General features: G+C 32.4%; 1 protein-coding gene across 8 annotated transcripts in view; it reads right to left on the bottom strand.

Annotated features, from left to right (window-relative positions):
* Nucleotides 1-410: 410 nt before the first annotated feature.
* The window catches only part of LOC110037582 (uncharacterized protein YNL011C), a 162,595-nt gene continuing 143,543 nt past the window's right edge, over nt 411-19,462 (bottom strand). For 5 of the 8 annotated variants that reach the window (XM_020742255.1, XM_020742260.1, XM_020742263.1 and 2 more), the window contains 2 exons: nt 6,040-6,169; nt 4,778-5,499 (listed from right to left, as the gene is read on the bottom strand). In XM_020742255.1, the coding sequence (XP_020597914.1) occupies nt 6,053-6,169 (117 nt within the window). In that variant the 3' untranslated portion in view covers nt 4,778-5,499; nt 6,040-6,052. Of the gene's footprint in view, nt 508-4,777; nt 5,500-6,039; nt 6,170-14,325; nt 14,378-19,462 lie in introns of those variants that run through there. The other 3 variants (XM_020742256.1, XR_002295349.1, XM_020742257.1) reach the window with 3 other exon arrangements.

Genomic DNA, 19,462 nt, shown 5'->3' with positions numbered 1-19,462 from the left:
TGAGTGGATGTGGAATGCGAGAGAGAATAAATATATATATATATATATATATATAATTATTTAATATAAGATTAAATCTAATAATGCATTCACAAGACAACAATGTCACCATGGCTTTACATGCGACCACACAATTCTTATCTATTTAAACATCTAACATCTAGGCTTTCATATTTATATTTATAGCATTTTTTTCAAAAAATTGGTGATAATGATATTTTTAATGTTGAAAAAAAAATTGTCTTAGCAAATAAATATTAAAATTGAAGTCTTAGATGTATAAATATATTAGAATGATGTGGTATATTTGTAAATGCCCCTAGTGATTTTTATGGAAATCGGAATCAGTTCCAACTGTAACTCCACTCATCCTTCAAGTGTAGAAAAACGATCACTATCACAATGAAGTGTAATATTGGCTTGCAATTTTTAGTGCTTTGGACCCCTTCGGCACTTGAAATGAGATGAGCTAGTTGTTTCTTTCGGCCTTCTCCCTTCGTTCAGAGCCTATAAAGTCAAATAAGTTTTATTTATTAGTCTTTTAAGTGAGTGATGTTTGGTCAGAAAGAAAAAGATAATATACTTTGTAAATCTTGAGGCTAAAATCTATTTTTTTTCTTAAATTTAATGCAAGAGATGCTGCCATATGGGATGAAGTGGTCAATGTTATGGTAGGATGCTAGAATGGATGAGATAGTAGCCCGATAGTCGAGTATTTTATCCGGAACCAAAAGGTTAAAAGTTAGGATGCTAGGGGGATGAAATGGTAAGGTCATTGCATAAAGATAGAATGAGTCGTGAGATAAGAAATACAAAATTAACAGCGAGATCATGTAAGGCAAAATGTCGAGAGGGATTGCAGAGGTCCTAATATGAGACAAGGCTTGGTCATCACGTGCTTACGAGTGTGATGTTGGGGAGGCCACAAGGTGATAACATTTGATTAGAGAGGTGGCATGACTTCAGATTCCAAGTTTGAGGAGATCTCTGATTATTGTGTCAAATATTCTTCACTTCTTGCGATGCAATGTATTTTAAATTAACTCAATTTATACATTTTTCCATTATGAAATATAAGAAAAAATTTAAATGGTTAAATTTATTTTTTATTCAAACAAAAAGAAATAATTTTGAAACACCAAGATTCAATTTACTTACAATGGATTTATTCCAAACTAAACAACCTCACAAACAAAAAAAAAATTCAAAAAAAGGATTTATATGCATATGCTGAAAACATTAGATTTTACATAACTCATTCGTAAATTTAAGGTATTCATCAGTCTGATTCCATAAAGCGAAGACCCAAGACATCAGCTAAGTTTTGTGTCCTCTCCTACTTTAATAATTCTTGTATTGCAACAAGCCTCATTGCAGACACAACCTAAGATATCCGATCGAAAAGAGTCGTGTTTTGACGGCGGTTTCGCCATCCCATTCTCAGGGAAGTTAAGCTCTTGATCTTTCTTTCACCTCTTCTTTTATTTTTATTTCTATTAGGTTTTATGGTTTTTGTCCCCTTTTCTACCATGGATCCTTCCTCTTTACCCCCTCTCGTTTCTTCTCTTCTTATTCTATCTATCATCAGATCTAGTCAGGCTTTATGTTGGAAAGGCTTAATTTCTTCTAATTTTTTGGGTTCCTTGGGTTTTAATTTATCTTATGTCACATGTGTAGATGAGAAAATCTTTTTCTTTGAATCTGTGGTTGAAGAAGGTTCAAAATCTTGGGATCTTGCAATACTTGGTTATGCTTTAGGTAAAAGGCTTTCTATGGTTATCTCCTTGAAGCTATTGGTAAGTTGTGGAAACTCAAAGACTCAGTTGAGTTTCTTTCTCTCACAGAGGATTTTTTTGGTTTAAATTTAATCATGTTGAGGATTTTCAAATGATTCTTGCCGGTTGCCCTATTTTATTCAGGGTAAGCCTTTTCTTTTTAAAAAATGGTCACATGATTTTCATCATGTCATAGAAGACATCAAAGAAGTCTCTATTTAGGTTAATATTCTTAATCTTTCTTTATTTTCTTTGTCAGAATGTTGTATTTCGAAAGTTGAGAGTAAGATTGGAATTCCATTGGTTGTGCATCTATTGACTGCTAAAAGTTATTGTCTGACATTTTTTAGGGTTAACATCCAGGTTAATGTGGATTTTGATTTACCTGATTATGTTACTCTCGTTACAATAGAAAAAAACAATTTATTCATAATATTTATGAATGAAACCTTTACTTTGCAAGACATGTTCTACTTTTGCTCATAGTCCTTCAAATTCCAGTAAATCCACTTCTTAGTAGAAATTTTAATAAGAAAATTATTTAATTTGGTAATTAGAGAAATCATAGTAAACCTGTAATTACTAAAAAATCTTTTCAAGGAAATAGAAATCATGTTGACCGTTTAGTGATTACACCAAATCTTTACATCTCTGTTAATGTTCCTAGTATTAGTAATGAAACTTCAGCGGACATTACTACTATTTTACCATCAGAGGTTAATTTTGATTTAAATGGTAATTCTAATATATTTATGGATAAGGTCATTGCTCAATCGACAGGTTTATTTGCTGCTCCTGAACTTGATATTAATTTGGATGTTGATATTTATATTAGTAATACTTCTACTGTTGGATATAATTCTAATATTTCTATGAAAAATGCATCTAATGTTGATTAAGGTGTTGTTGGTAATTCTTCTAATGCTATTCATGTTAATGCTGGTAATTCTTCATGTTTTAATCATGTTAGTGTTGTTAATAATTTATTATGGCTCATACCAAAAGCATTCCATTTTTTTTAACCTTATTTTTTCAAGGGCTAAGAAGGATAGATCAAAATGATTTTTTAGCTTTTTTTCGTTTCTATTTTCATATTTTTAAATTGGCATCTTGGAATGTAAGCGGGCTTAATAGTGAATCCAAAATTATGGAATGCAAAAATCTTTTAAAAAATCATAAGATTCATTTTCTTTCTTTTATTGAAATAAAATTATCCTCTTTTACTCTTTATGATATTAATGCTTTAAAGTAATTTAAACTTTTTCAAATGAAGATTGTACGGATAATTTTAATACTGCTGAGAATGACAGAATTTAGATTAAATGAAATCAAGATATATTTTTTTTGTTATTAATTCTAATTCTCAATTCATTCATATTCAAATCACTTTCTCTTATTCTATTAAATTCATTGTTGCTGTTGTTTAAGCTGATAATTTTGCTTCTAATAGAAGGAATCTTTGGGAATATATTATTTCTATTATTGAAGCATGTTTGAACCTTAAATTATTTCTAGTGATTTTAATTGTATTTGGAGTATTAATGATAAGATGGGTGGTCCCCACAGGTCATAGCAAACTTTATTTTTTAATAATTGCATTTCTAATGCAAGTAATATTGAAATTCAACATTTCAGTTTTTCTTTTAGTTGATTTAATAACCAACTTTATAATCCTATTAAATGTCTTTTAGATAAAGCTCTTTGTAATCCTTTTTAGATTAATATTTTTTTTAGTGCACTTTTAAAGTTTTAAACCTTTATTATGGATTTATGTTTAAAAATTTTTGGACACTATGCCCTAATTTTATTAAGTTGTTATTATTGCTTTGAAGGTTATTCTAAAAGGGGACCCAATTTTTTCTCTTTGAAATAAACTTCAGAAAATTAAGTATGCTCCTAGAGGTTAGCATTGGAATTCTTATAATGTGTTTTCCAAATATATTTTTGAGCTAAAGGAGAAGCATAATTCAATTCTTTCTCAACTTGATATTTGGCATCTATCTTATGAACTTCTTTCTCAAGCCTCTAACATACAAAAAAATATTTCTAATACTACTATTTGTGATTAGATATATTTGGCATCTATCTAATTTTTTTTTTTATTGAACCCTTTAATATGTTTCAAGTACTTTATCATTCTAATAATAATTTTTGTAAAATTTGGAAAACTTATTTATTTATTTATTTATTTTTGTTTTGCCAATTACTACCTATTACATTTAGTTTGAGAAATTGATTATTGGTAATATTCATTGAATGATTTCTTATAATAACAGAGAATAAAGATTCAAGAGAAATATTCCTGACCTTATTACTGAATTTTATGATTTTTTACTATTTGATTTTGTGTGTTAGTTTCCTACTTATTTTTATTTGTTGTTTTTTTTTTATGTTTTGTTGCTTTTCTTATTTTTAGTGGTTGTTTCCTAATTGGTGGATATTCTTTTATTTGTCTGATAAATTCATATTCAGAATTAATTTTCCCAACTGATTTGAGATTAGTGTCAGCTTTGATGAATTCCAACCGTTTATTAAAATTCAATCATTTTTGAATATTTATGATCTTATATATTTGAATATATTCGAAAACTGGGATAAAGTTTTAATGTTTTTTTCTGCCCATAATTTTGTATTATATTTTATTAAGCTGGTATTTTTCTTTTGGCTCTCCTTTTTCTTTTATTTTGTTGTAATTAGCCTATGCTTTTTTGTTTTAGATTAATATTTTATTTTTCTTGTCCCCTTTGTAATGTTAATTATTATTTTTTATGATTTCATTGTAGGTTTGTTAAAGGTCATTCTCTCAGAGAATGGTTTATATTGTGGTTTCCTCATGCTTTTTGCTCTTACTCTTGGATTGGCTGACTCTTGTTATTTCTGCTAATATCGAAGATAACTGTTGAGGCTATTTCAAAAGTTGCTGGTGTTATTTTTTTCTCCTTCCTTTTAGCATGAAAGTTTTTTTATTCTCTTTGGGTTGTTAACCTACTCAAGTATAGTGCTTTTTTTTTTTTTGGTTTGATGTATTATTATTATTCTTTTTAAATGAGTTGTTATTTGAGTCCTCGAGTTTGAACTCTTTTACGTGAAAACATCGTACCACCAATTCCATTTAAATCAGACGGTTCTCATGGACTAGAGAGATGAGAACATGGGCATCGACCTTAACCTGCCAAAAATCTGTATTCAGTGTCAACCAACTTAAACCTAATATTCCGAGAGAACACGTCGTTGGAGAGACGTTTCAGTGTTGTGCTAGTGAGATTGCAAGCGTTGCGAGCAACTAGCAGCGTGAGTGGGGGATGATTGGGCTTTTAAAAGGTTCCATTTTGTTGTTATTTAGGTGTTTTAGGTGCTGCGTATAAAATTTAAAGTTTTGGTGTGCGGTATTTAAAATCTAGTGTTTAGTGCTATGTATGCAATTCCACCAATAAAATTAGCATGTTTTTAGGAAATAATATAACAGGCAAGTAGATGTTGGCTAAACCCTATGCCAGCCCCTTTATTACGTTGATTTTCTGTATAATTTCTGTTCATCCATCATAGAGGGATGGAAGACATGAAGCTGACACACCAAAGGATTCCTATTAAGAGAATAAATATTATCAAAAAGAGGAAAAAATAATAAGCAACAAAAGTAATTTATGATGAGTGCAAATCAACAGCCGTTAATTTAATATCATCTCCATTTCCTTTCACATAAATTCCCAGCATACGAACGTACCTGCCACCCAAATTAAAATGGATTTCACTCCTAAACAGGAACAAAAATAGCAACAAGTATGTGCACATTTAAGATAGTAGGTCTAAAGAAAAAAATAAGGAAAAGACGTGATATCAGAAGATTCTATGCAATGTATTTCAAGATGATAAGTTAAATATTTAAGAATAATAAAAAATAACAAATTAATTCTATTTAAAGATAAATTTTATTATCACAGTTATTCGTACATAATTGATTAACATCTATAATCAAACTAGTGTTTTATATTAGGGTCTCAATATCCATTATTTTGGCAAGCTCACAACATTAACTAGAAAATGCTTTTAAAGTGCTCGATTGCATAAGCATATTGGTTGAAACAAAATGAAAAATCTCAATATATATCAGCTTTCGAAAGGTTACAAGCTTAGCATTAAAATTCAACCATCAACATAATCGGAGGTCCCTATTTAGTTTCATACTTTAGCAGAAACATGTAGTGGAATTATATTAAAACAAAAAAGGAACAAAAAAGAGAATAAAATAACTATTCCATTTCACCTGAAACTATGTGTTAATTAGCCCCAGCTTCCTCAACAAAATGAGGAATCAGATTTAATAAAGCTTTGATTAATGAAGATGGTTCGAAAACTGTCCCAAACTTTGGATCATTGATGGAGTTAACCACAATCTGCAATGAAGAACAAGTTAGCGCTTAATCTCGTAGCTTATTGGTTGAAAAAAAATGAGAATTTCAAGAGAGTTTCGAGTGCTCCCCCTCCCCCAAAAACAATAATATCAGTAATAATAATAAAGACAAAGTTACAAGACTGAAACATAATCTTTTAATTGGTTGACGTTCTACAAACATTATATTTTAAGCTAAGAAGCATTTTCTTTTTAATAAGTACAACCTTCAAATGTTACAAAAGATGAAAGTTGGATTCACAACAATGTTTTTAAAACGCAATTTGAAGCGTGCTTCAAGTGCAAAGAAAAGCGAAACACGCGACAACCATTTCACTTCACTGAGGCACACTTCAAAAGCACTCAAGTTAATTTATAGAATTTTTTTGCAATTTTAAAGTTTTAATTATTGCAACAAACTATTAGAAATTATTTGAAATTTATATTTATACGTTTACCCTAAATCTTTGTCTTCAAGTTATATATTGAACCATATTTTTTCAATTTTATATCGACTTTTAAGTCATACTTTATATTTTATAATTGTTAATGAATGTATTTATATATTAATAATTTTGAATAACTTATTAGCATTTGGTTAATAAAATCATCACTTCACTTTGCGCTTTATATTTTGAAGCAAAAATGGAGCCTTTTGCATCGCATTGCACTTTGAAAACACTTGCTTCGCAAAGGAACAAAATCCACCGGCCTACTTCTCCAAAAACTTTTCTCTAATTCTAAATTCACATGGCAGTTTCCTATAATATGATATGATATCTTAATTTGAATTCAAGATTATAGCATGTTTACTATCATTTTAAATTTAAAAAAGATTCATAACATAATTTTAATTTAAGACCTTTTTAATCTAGATTAAAATTTATTTTGAACTTAACTATCAAGTTATGTAATCATTAGTTTGAAATTTGAATTTGAATATCACAAAGATACAATTTGATTCTAGAACATTTATTTTGATGCTTAGATTATATAGTGCACATCATTTTATTTTAAATTTGAACTGAAAATTAAAATTTACACGCTTCATTTATATTAATCATATATTAAATATCTAGTATCCATTTCTGAAAAGAAAGTGTCAGGAGATTAGAATATAAAGATTTGTTTTGAGATTATTATTATACATGAAGACTTCGCATTGCAGTAATCTTAAGTATATACAATGATTATTTTCAAATATATATATAATGATTTTTAAGCGCATCCTGATATATTTATAACAAAATATCAGGAGATTATTTTATTCTTTCTAAAATTCTCATAAGAAAGGACCTAATAAAACACAAATTGATTATTTTCTTATGAGAAAAAGAAATGGTAGAAAATGTAAAGATTGTAAGGTTATTCCAAGTAAAAATTTAAGTAAACAACATCAATCATTAGTTTTAAATTTTAAGATAAAGAGCTCGAAGATAAAAAATAATAATAAAACAACAAAAATATTATTCTATAATTAAATATGGGCACTTAAAAGACACAAATAAAAGTATTTTATTAGCAAACTTCAAAATTTAAAAATTTGGGATATTTATGAAGGAGCTAATTATTTGTGGGATAAAGTAATAAACACTATTAAACAAGTGGCAAAAGATGTACTTAGAGAATACAACAACAACAACAAGCCTTTATCCCACTTAGTGGGGTCGGCTACATGAATCTTTTTTCTTCATTGCAGTCTATTGAGTATCATATTTTCATTTAATTCTAATAGATTAAGATCATTGTTTATACAATATGCACAAGTCTTTTTAGTTCCACATCTGCAACTTTTTAACATCAGTCAAAGCTAAAACATCCATTCTCCTAACCAGATCATCAGATGGTCGACGATTAATGTGATCAAACCATCTAAGATGACTTTTTGTAATCTTGTCACCACCGGAGCTACACCAACCCTATCACGAATATATTTATTTTGCATTTTGTCTCTATGGTGTTAAGTCACTCATCCACTTAAGCATTCTCATCTCAACAACACTTAACTTTATTTTATGCTTCTCTTTTAAAGGCCAACATTCTATGACATACATTCTATGACAACATTCTATGACATAGAGCATTGCAAGTCTCACCACCATCTTATAAAATTTTCCTTCCAGTTTTAGTGATATTCCTCCACTTCAATGAACTAACTTGAACACTACTAATAACATCCCCATCTAGATCACTATTCCTCTGAACAATTGACTCAAGAAATCCAAAATGTTCAATGATTTGATCACCAATAGTTACAACTCTGCCACTATGCTACTACTACTAAAATTACATTCCATGTATTCAGTTTTAGTTCTACTCAAACTAAAATTACATTTTATGTACTTAAGGAATTAAAAGAAAAAAAAATTAAAAATAAAATAGTTGGTGGTGGAATATTAATGTGCAAGAAAAGATAAAATATAAGAAAATTTGTTATAAAAATTAATTTAAATGTCTAAGTTTAGAGAATTGGGAAAAATATAAAGTGGCCCGTAAGAAATCTGAGAGAACTCTTTGTGATCCAAATAATAGATGAGAAGCAAAAAAAGGTGAAACATATATGTATAAATAAGCCAAATAAAGAAAAAAGAAAAACAAATATTTAATTCAATTAAAGTGTATTAAATATGAAAATCAAAATGTACATTTTTTATATGAAGATATTCAACATAGGTGGGTGAGTTATTTTGATAAATTTTTCAATGAAGTTTTTGAAAATACGACCGGCTTTAGTGATCTTAACATTGTTAATAATAATAAAACTTTTTATTTTTACCGTCGTATTAGAAAAAAGAAAGTTGATGAGACTTTAAAGAAAATCAAAAGTGAAAAATCATTAGGATCTGATGGTCTCGCAATAGAAGTGTGGAAATATTTAGGAGATCTGAGAATTTCTAGGTTTACTAAACTTTTTAATATTATTTTATAAACTAAAAAAAACTAGAGTGGAGGAAGTGTATTTTGGCCCCCATTTTTAAGAATAAATTGGATACACAAGATTATGCAAAAATTATAGAAGAATTAAGTAAATGTGTTACACATTAAAATTATCAGAGTAATTGAACATAGGTTATGACGTGAAACAAATTTCTCATAAACAGTTTGGATTTATGCAGAGTGAGTTTACTATGAAAGTTATACACTTATTGAGAGGTTTGATGGAGAATTACAAAGAGAGTAAGGAGGATCTACGTATGAGTTTTATTGATCTAGAAAAAGCTTACGATAAAGTTTCAAGAGAAGTTATTTGGACAGTTCTAGAAAAGAAAGGTGTTGATATGACTTATATTCAAATCATTAAAGATACGTAAATTAGAGTTGTTACTTTGTTCAAACAGAATGAGGATTGACCAAGGATTTTCTTATTTCAGTTGGATTACATCAGGGATCAGATTTAAGCCCATGTCTTTTGCTTTATCTATGGATGCTCTTACTAGACATTTAAGGAGGATGTACCTTGGTGTATTCTTTTCGTTGATGATAGATATCCTTCTTGTGGATAAGACTAGAGAAAGAGTTAGAAAAATCTTGAATTATGGAGATCTAAGTTAAAGGCTTTCGTTCGAGCAGATCTAAAACTGAATACATTGAATATAATTTTAGAAGAAATAGATCTTGTGGCAAAGTTGCAACAATGAGTGATCAAATCATTAAAAAAAGTGAACGCTTTAGATATCTCGGGTATTATTCACAGTGATGGTGATATAGATGGGAATGTTATTACTAGAATTTAGGTTGGATGGTTAAATTGAAGGAATGCATCAAGCCTATTGTGTGATAGAAAAGTAGCACTTAGACTTTATGGAAAATTTTATAAGATGGCAGTGAGACCTGCAATGCTTTATGTCGTAGAATGTTGACCTATAAAAGAGAAGAATAAAACAAAGTGTTGCAAAGATGAAGCTTAGGTGGATGAGTGGTTTTACACTTAAACAAAATGCGAAACGAATATATCTTTGAAAGGGTTGGTATTGCCTCAGTGGCCCTCAGTGGCATACAAGACTAGAAAAGTCTTATTAGATGGTTTGGTCACATTGAAAATCGACCATCTGATGATCCAATCAGAAGAGTGGATGTTTTAGATTAGACTTATGTTAAGAAAGGTAGAAGTGGACCTAAAATAACCTGGGCATATGTTGTATAAATAAAAAAATAATGTATTAGAATTAAATGAAAATGATACTCAATAAGACACAATAGACAAAAATGATTCATCTAGCCGACCCCATTTAGTGGGATAAAGGCTTGTTGTTGTTGTTGTTTTTAAAAATTTTGCCATAGTAGCATAATTATTTCAAAATATCTTGAGATAATGTTATCCAAGATGGATATCTGCATGAACAACTCAATCTTCTAGCATAATGATAGCCAAAGATAAAATGAACTCAACTACAGTTAAGAAAGCTATTCCATCTAGAGAAAAAAGAATTTGATTCGGCGAGAAAAATACAATGTTCTTCTTACTCAGTGATTTTGCCCATAAATAATTGCAAGCAAATAAGAAAAAGGAAGGTGTTAATGTCTATAAAATTGTTCCCCCAAAATAATATATATATATATAAGGAATGGTCGAAGGCTATGATATGAGCCCCGACCACCCCTCGTTCACCTAGTAATTTGAGTACCACACCTTACACTTGGGGAGAATCAAACCCCAGACCAGAGGGGACTTACAACTAACAAGCAGAAGCTCGACCGACTGATCTGAGTACGCGGTTTAACTTCTAATGACAATATCATTTCAAATGATTATTTTCCCAAAAGATCGTTATTATACACCCTCGAGCATTAATTAGTGATTTCATAATCTAGGCATACATGCAGTAATTTAACTGGAAATCTTAGTCAAGATAAAACCACAAATTTTGTTTCAATACACATTTCTACTAGCATTTAATCAAACATTCCATGCATAGAGAAGTGGGCTAATGTCCTACTTATCATATGGGTGGTCAAGCTATTAGTAAACCATAGATTATTCTAAGCATAACTTAATCCTTGGTTTCAAAAAGATATATATATATATATATATATATATATATCCAATGATATTAACTTCTATTTGAATTGCCTACATAATATGGAAAAGATAATTAAATAAACTATATAAATATTTATGATTCATTCTAAAAGTTTCCTTCAATAGGCCTCCACAAGATGGAATCCCACGTGAGGACACCAATCTTGACTTGAAGTTGCTTGAATGACAGCAGAACAAAGATATGTAAAAACCATCAACAATTTCTCGGTTGAAAGAACATAAAGATGAGGATGGCACCAAAGTCTACTTCACATTGAAGTCCAAGAGACGGGCTTGTTATAAAAGTTATATTTTAATATTTTATTATCGTTAAAAGCGACGTGCTTGTGAAATATTAGATGTGTGCGCATAGTAGTATCTCTGATATTGTCATGGTAGATTTTAGGTGTTTGAGAAGATTGAATACCAAGTTCATGAAGAAGAGATTGTACCCGGATGATTTGACAACGAGAGAAGCAAATACACGGTATTCGCTTATGCAGAAGAGTTAGCTACTGTCTATTGTTTCTTAAAGGCACATGAGGTGGCATGGTGGCCGAGGAACACAACACAATCACTCATGTATGTTCCATTAGTACTGTTCTAGACCCAATAAGCATCCAAGAATCTATGAAAGCAGGGAGAATCTGTGGATAAAAGGCGATAATGCATGGTGGCATGGGGATAGCACATAATCCATTTAGCAGTTCCCCAGTGATTGGCTGTTAGTCAATAAATGAATTTGGGTCCTCCGTAGTTTTTGTTAAAATTTAAAGGAGGAAAGAGCCAAATGTAGTGAACCAATGGACTTTTGCTTAAGCTGGTGGAGCCAAATGTAGTGAGTGAAGTTATCAACTATTATATAGTATTTGGAGACGACATCATAAGTGGTGATTGGAGAAGTCCACAATTCAAAAATCAAAATAGATAAGTTCTACTGGCGGGAATGCAGTAACAAAGGAAATATTAAAATATAACTTATACCTTTTATTGCAATGACGTATCTTATAAGCAAACTAAGATCCAATAGATGAAGGTTCAAATCATGTTTATGGACTAGGTGATGTAGAATCACCGAAAAGCAGTGTCCAGATGATGATGCCATGGATTGGTGAATACGTGAGTGGTGGAAAGCACAAGAACAGGTTCTCTTTGCGGCCACTCATAGATGCCTTGTTTTATTGCATCTTTCATGAGGATAGTTTTAATGCATAGATCTTTGACAAAAATAGGAATGCGGTAAGAATTCAATAGAAAACATTATTTATGCAAAATTTAGAAACCAAAAAAAAATATTTTTGTCATAGAGGGTAATCATGACAAAAATATTTTTAAAGGAGAACGATGCTAAAACGAAGGAGAGTTGTTGAACTAGCATGAGGTGTGGGAAGTTTCCACTAATACTCGAATCCATTGGCTATTGAGCATAAGATGAACGGTCAAATCTAGACCCAATCAATTATAATGTTCATCAGAATGAAGAAAAGCTAACAAACTCACCGGTGTGTATCCATTCTTCCATAAAATAAAGTCATGGAATTCTTGAGGTCTCGGAATCTTGAGACTGTTTGTAGATTCATGTTTAATTTGTAATTGATTGCAGATTTTCATTGTGCTCCGTGATTCTCATCATGTTATTGTCAATTTAAGCCCGGAAGATGATTACTCAAAGACTTCGCTGGCGGTCAAATTATGAGGATGGTTTTTCAATTAAGTGGTCTCCTCGCTTTGATTGTTATAAGGAACCATGTTCGGTTGAGTTGCTTTTCCTTGACCTTGAATTCACTACAGCCAATACGTGTTTTCTCTTGGCTTATATTCTGAATTCTGCTACTACAAAACTCTTTAGATTGTAAGTGAATCATATTCTAGTTGAAATGAATCTTACCATTCCATTTTAGAATGATTTGGATTAGTTCCACTACTCATGCGTATTGACAGAAGATAGAGTTTGAAGGCATTCCTCAATATTACTCTTCCTGCTAAGTTTTTTGTCACAACTTCATAAGATGCTTCAAAGCTCACCCAGAATTAAGAAAATGCTCTTTCCGTGAGCCTAATAAAGATTATATAGGGGAGTACTCAAATAAAGAAAATTAAGCTTCAAATGTAATAGCTACAGTTCTGAATTCTTCTAATTTGGTTTGTACAGAAAACCGTTAACTCGTAAAACTTGCCAGGAAAACAATGCTTTCCCTAGGTGTCCTTATAGCTCAAAAGAGGTTATCAACTCCATATTTACATGTAATATCTTTAATCTAGATCCATTAGATATATTACGTTCTCATAATAATTCTGTTATTGAAGTTATTGGCAAACAAAACATTTCAAATTATCTTTCATTCAATCTCTTTATTCTAGATTCATTAAATGAATTATTTCGTCATGATAATTCTATTATTAAAAATATTGATGATTAAAGTTTGCAGTCTTATAACTCTAATAACAGTATTCATGGTATAGATGAATTAGTAGACAAAAAGTTTCAAATGCTTTCTGCTAGGACGGACGGAAATAGAAATAAAATACATCACAACTCTATTAATATTTACATGATTCAATCAAAAGACTATATAAAGGGGACTCGAGGGGTTCTCCCCCTTGAATAAAATGCACTCTTAGGATCTGTTTGGGGCAGCTGCAACTTATTAATAAACTGCTGTGCAGCAGCTGCCCCAGGAAGCTGCCGCACAGAAGTTGCTGCGCAGAAACTAGTTGGTTGTTTTTTTCTGCGGTTTGGAAAGATTTGAACGGCAGTTGTTTTTGGACAAATGCCAATTCTGCCCCTATGTAGTAATGTTGTTTGTAACATAACTGTTATATCCATATATTTGATACTTTAGAAGCAAAAATTCACTTCAGAACAGTACAAAAATCCAAATAAACATCTTATTTAACAATGAATATCAATATTGTTAAAAAAAAAGAAAAAAATTATTGAAATTACATTTAATAATATGATAATATTAATTTTAAAATGCAGAAGGCGTTTGTCACGAGCGACGCCGTCCTCCAGAGATGCTATCCATTCCCGATTACAAAAGACAATCAATAGTTTGAAGTCGGGCACCTATAGTACTGTCTCTCGTAGATATGTGTCTGACGTGACGTAAGTAGGGAAGACTGAAGTCCGTAGTGGCAGAGCAATTGTCAAGAGGGCCCTGAAATTTTGGAGCTCGTCTTTCTTGAATGCTACAAAAGACAATCAATTAGTCATAACAGAAGCTGAAATTGCCCAAAGAAGTAATTATTTACAGTTTTTTGCAGGCGTGGGGTCTCAGAAAACTCAGCATACCAACCATGTGTGAGGTCTAAGAGAACTCAGCATACTAACCAACGAATCCGTCACTACAAAAAGACAGCAGACCTTGTAAAAAACTGAGTTCTTGGTTACCTTTAGCCCACGTAAAAACCAAGCTCGAGCACCTAAAAAGACCATCCAGAAGACCTTCAAAACCCATATTATCGAAAAAAAGAGAGGAACTTGGTTGCTTGCAATAGGATTTCACATATGACACCAATCAACAGCGACTAACAGGTCATCTAGAAAAACCCATAAGGTCAAACGTCTCATCATAGACCTCTTAGACCCACAAAAAGAAAAACAAATTAAATGCAAATAAAACACATTTGAATAGTGTAAAAAACCAAAACAATCAATATCAAATAAATAAAAAAAGGAAATAAACATGAACAATATAAAATAAACAAGTAGAAATTGATAAAGGAAGTAATTATAGTTTTGTGCAGTCGTGAGTTCTCCAAGAACTCAGTATATCAACCAACGAATCTGACAACAAGAAGGCAGTAGACCTTGTCAAAAAAGGCTCTTGTTTGCCTTTAACATACATAATACCAAGCTGGTGTCTGTTACATATGCATATCACTAAAAAAAGCCTTCCAGAAGAACCTCGAAAAACGCTGCACTGAAAAGAAGAGTGGAACTTGGTTGCCTTCATTAGAATTTCACTTGTGACACCAACCAACAGCGACTAACAGACCATCGAGAAGAACCCATAAAGTTAAACATCTCATCATCAACATCTCAAATCCACCAAATCAAAAACAAATGAAATGCAAATGGAAAAAAACACTTACAAATAGTGTAAAAAACCTGCATAATCAAAATCAAATATAAAAAAAACAGAAACTAAATAAAATAAAAATATTACTGAATAATGTACAAATAACAAAATAATAAATATTTCAATCATCATCCTACTATTGTATCAATAATTTCTTCTCTCACTCTGTTATCTAGCTTGCACCATCCATGTCTGCAGTACAGGTGGTGGAAGCATCAATCTCATGCTGTGACAAAGAATGTCCAAAATGATACTCAAATGCTTCAACAGGTACATGCTCATGATGCTCGTCCCGCCTGACAGAAGTCGATGTCGTTGCGGGAAGGATGTCACATAATGAAATTGTGGAGCGCTACCGTAACAATCATAATCCACACTTGTTTGGGAAATGGAGAAGATGACATATCACGCATTATAACTCATTTCTTCATCTAAACACCGAAAATCCTCTCAATGCCACCGCGTAAAAAGAAATGTCTTTTATTAAACATTTCTTTTCTGTTTCGTGTTACATTGTTTGCTCGCTCAAAGTCAGGTATATGATATCTCGTATCATGAAAGAGCTTGAGGTACTCCTGCTGCAAAAGATATCCAACATCAATCAAGTAGTATTTAACATATATGCACTGCATAAATAGTTGTGACGTAAAGATGAATTACGAGAGTAGTTGAGTCTCAAGCGTACCTGTAGGAGGATGAGAGAAGTTATACTTGTTATACAGCATTGCAGCAGAAAATTCTACTACCATGCACACTGTCCTCCCAACCAGTCATGACAAAAGTGAATCACATGTTGAAGTCGCACATAGTCATGACATTCTGCATTAGGGACCCGCATCGGCCGATGAATGTGAACTTCTCATTATTTGGAGCACGTGCATCAACATGCGTTTCATCGATTACCCGAATACAATTCTAAAAAGATAAAGATGGGTTACATGATAATGTTGTTTTTTTCATAAATTGAATGTAGTAAATTTAGGACATTATCTTAAGAAAAAGCATGTACCATGCATCGTGTGAAATCTATATGGAGTTCGTTCGAACGTTGGATCTGTTGGTTTTATGACTTGTGCAGTAAAATTCACAAATTTCTTCAACACCACTGAGAAATATCTACATATTGTCTCAGAGGAGTGCTGAAAATGCTTCATTGGTCCTCACATTGACTCGTTCTGGGATAATATGTAGAGCGTTATTGCCAACACCTCTTGCAAAGTCATCATCAAAGAGCGATGATTCTTGTGCAGTACCTCAAACAGATCGTTGATTAACGCTTGTGTCATGCAGAACATATTGTTGAATCTTGTTGGTGGCCAGCAAGCAACTCTCGAGTTGTAATACTCGTATATCATGCATATGACAGCTGCAACTCTCCTTCTGCATCTTTCTCTGGTAGCATCCATGTATATCAGTATCGTATTGACAGACACAGAAGCATCAATAAATTAGTTACAATTGCATTTGGTACAAACAACAGAATAAACATATAAGCATCGCTGAATAAGACATGCACTAAGCTATTTAAATTTCCATAGCAAAATAAAAAAAATACAGAAACATAAATATCACAAGTGAATGTAAATAAAAAAAGGTCTCTCAAATGTTCTTGTGATCATAAAAACGTCGTAGGCACGCCACCATACGGTTCTCAAAAATCTTGATGAAAAAATCTCTATGGGTCAGATCTTCAAGCAATACTACCGCAAACAAGTAAAATGGCAAATCCTAAAAAATTTCCCGAGTTGAATTCAAAATTTGCACGACCTGGTCGATAGAATTTGCTTGAAATGTGTGGGGTTCAGCGCTGCAAGAGGCAACTAGCTGTGATATCTGGCTTCTAAGGAAAGCAGTTCCAACTTTCTTTTTATTCTCAACCTGCTGACGTTTGGAACGACAGGTTTACTCAACTTGATGGAGGTTTGGGTTGGGGACTTCGGTTGAATCACCTGATTGGTTGGCTCCCAAGTTCTCGGGGGTGCCACCAAATCCTGTCTCACTAGAGGCACGTGCATAGTTGCCCGTAGCAATGACACCCCAAACATTTGATCCAACTTCTCCTTCAACTCAAGATATAGTTCACTAATTTTAAATTTCTTTGCAACTTCTCCTTCAACTCAGACTGATTTTAAATTTCTTTGCAGTAAGCACCACCTACAAATTCATAACATCTAGTTCAATTTAAAAACTAAATGAAATTGTCCAAATTAGGGGAAATGTCAAAAATGCTTACAGAAAATCTTTCTGCCCACCACTCATCGGAAGCATCAATGGTTTGTTTCACCAAATCCCACTACAGACTCGTTGATTCTCGTTTCAATTCCTTCAAAACTTTTCAAACTTTTCTTTAATTGCATCAAATCGTACTCTTTGTTTGTATTTTTAGATAATATTTTGTCACCCTTTCTTTTTGAAATAAGTATGAGACCTATTTCTCAAATCGATCTCCTTGAGGCAAGGATCACTAAATATTATTTTGATTTCTTTGTCCCACAGTGCGGGTGTACCAACCTCTTTGGTTTTACCCATTGTATTACTATGATTAAAAAAACAAAGCTACATAAACAAAAATGCAATATATGCACATGCTAACAATCAACCAGCCCAACCACAACCCACAGCAGGGCCACCACAAACCATAGCAACAACCACTACCACAAGCCAGAACCCAAACCAAAAGCAATGACCATCATTTTTTGGCCTAAGCCACAAAACCATCACCTCAAGCCACAAAAACCAACCCCAAGCCACATCCACCACCTCAAGCCACAGTCATCACTTATTGGCCCAAGCCAAACAATCAACCAGCCCAACCGCAACCCACAACAAAGCCACCACAAACCATAGCAACAGCCCCCACCACAAGCCACAACCCAAACCTAAAGCAACGACAATCATTTTTTGGCCTAAGCCACAAAACCATCACCTCAAGCCACAACCACCAACCCCAAGCCACATCCACAACCTCAAGCCACAGTCATCACTTATTGGCCCAAGCCACAGCCACAAAACCCTCACCCCAAACCACATCCACCACCTCAAGCCACAGGCACCACTTTTTGGCCCAAGCCACAACCACCACTTTTTGGCCCAAGCCACAGCCACAAAACACTCATCTCAAGCCACAGCTACCGCCCCAAGCCACAGTTACCAATTTTGACCCAAGCCACTGCACAAAACCCTCACCCCAAGCCATAGCCACCACCGCAAGCCACAACCAAAAACCATCAGCCCAACCCACAACCACCCCAAGCTCAATAACAATATTTGTTTTATCTCAATAACAAAATTTCAAAGCACAAGAAGCTTTCCAAACTTTAGATAATTCAAAAATATATCTATTTATTGGGCATGAGAGTATCAAAAGGCATTTTTTTATCTTAAAATTTGCAAAGTGAAAAAAAGGGCTCTAAAGTATATTTAAACTTCAATTTTTACACACGCCACCTTAGCTAGGTATAAAAATGTGTATTTCACTTTTAAAAAGTTCGTATTTTTTATTTGATATGAAAATTGTGTGTGGCATAGATGTAAGAAGTTTAAGTAGTGGACATGCAAATAAATGCGAATTGGGTGGTATGTACTAAAATTGAGTATATAAGGAAACAGTTTCAGCAATGCCAAGATCTGTAAAAAAAACTGCACAAAAAATAATGCACTTTACTAGGCTCCGCAAAATAAATCGAGTGCAAATAAGCTATATGAAACTTTTCTCATTGATATCAGCAACCCAACAAGCATATAATAGCAAACAACAGCAACCAACAAATACCAGCCATACAACTACTTGAGTATACATTGGCTCATGCAAGGAAAATACGAGTCTACAAAATGTTTTAAATATGTAAGCAACATACGAGTACAAGCTTTCATATTGTCAATTTTAAGAGAAGCACGATATAAATGGTAATATGCATATGTGAATCGAGTTACTCCACAGTAACTCAAGCGAAACACTTGTGTGGTTTCATAATATCAAAAAGAAAAAATGATTGAATTAAGAGTCCACATTTATTTGTATAAACTTGCATTGATTCATTGTTAACAAAAATCCTCTTATAATTAACATGCATTATTCCCCATTCATGATGAGCTAACTCATAAAAAATGAGTTAAATTTTGTGAGAACTAAGTTGATGAGGGTAAAGCATTTTGTGAGCCTTCAATTCCAATTCCTGACAAAACAAGCTTT

This window comes from Phalaenopsis equestris, unplaced genomic scaffold (assembly GCF_001263595.1).
Source record: "Phalaenopsis equestris unplaced genomic scaffold, ASM126359v1 Scaffold221702, whole genome shotgun sequence".
NCBI lineage: Eukaryota > Viridiplantae > Streptophyta > Magnoliopsida > Asparagales > Orchidaceae > Phalaenopsis > Phalaenopsis equestris.
Note: the sequence above shows the minus strand (reverse complement) of the source record. Positions and strands in the feature narration are given on the sequence as shown.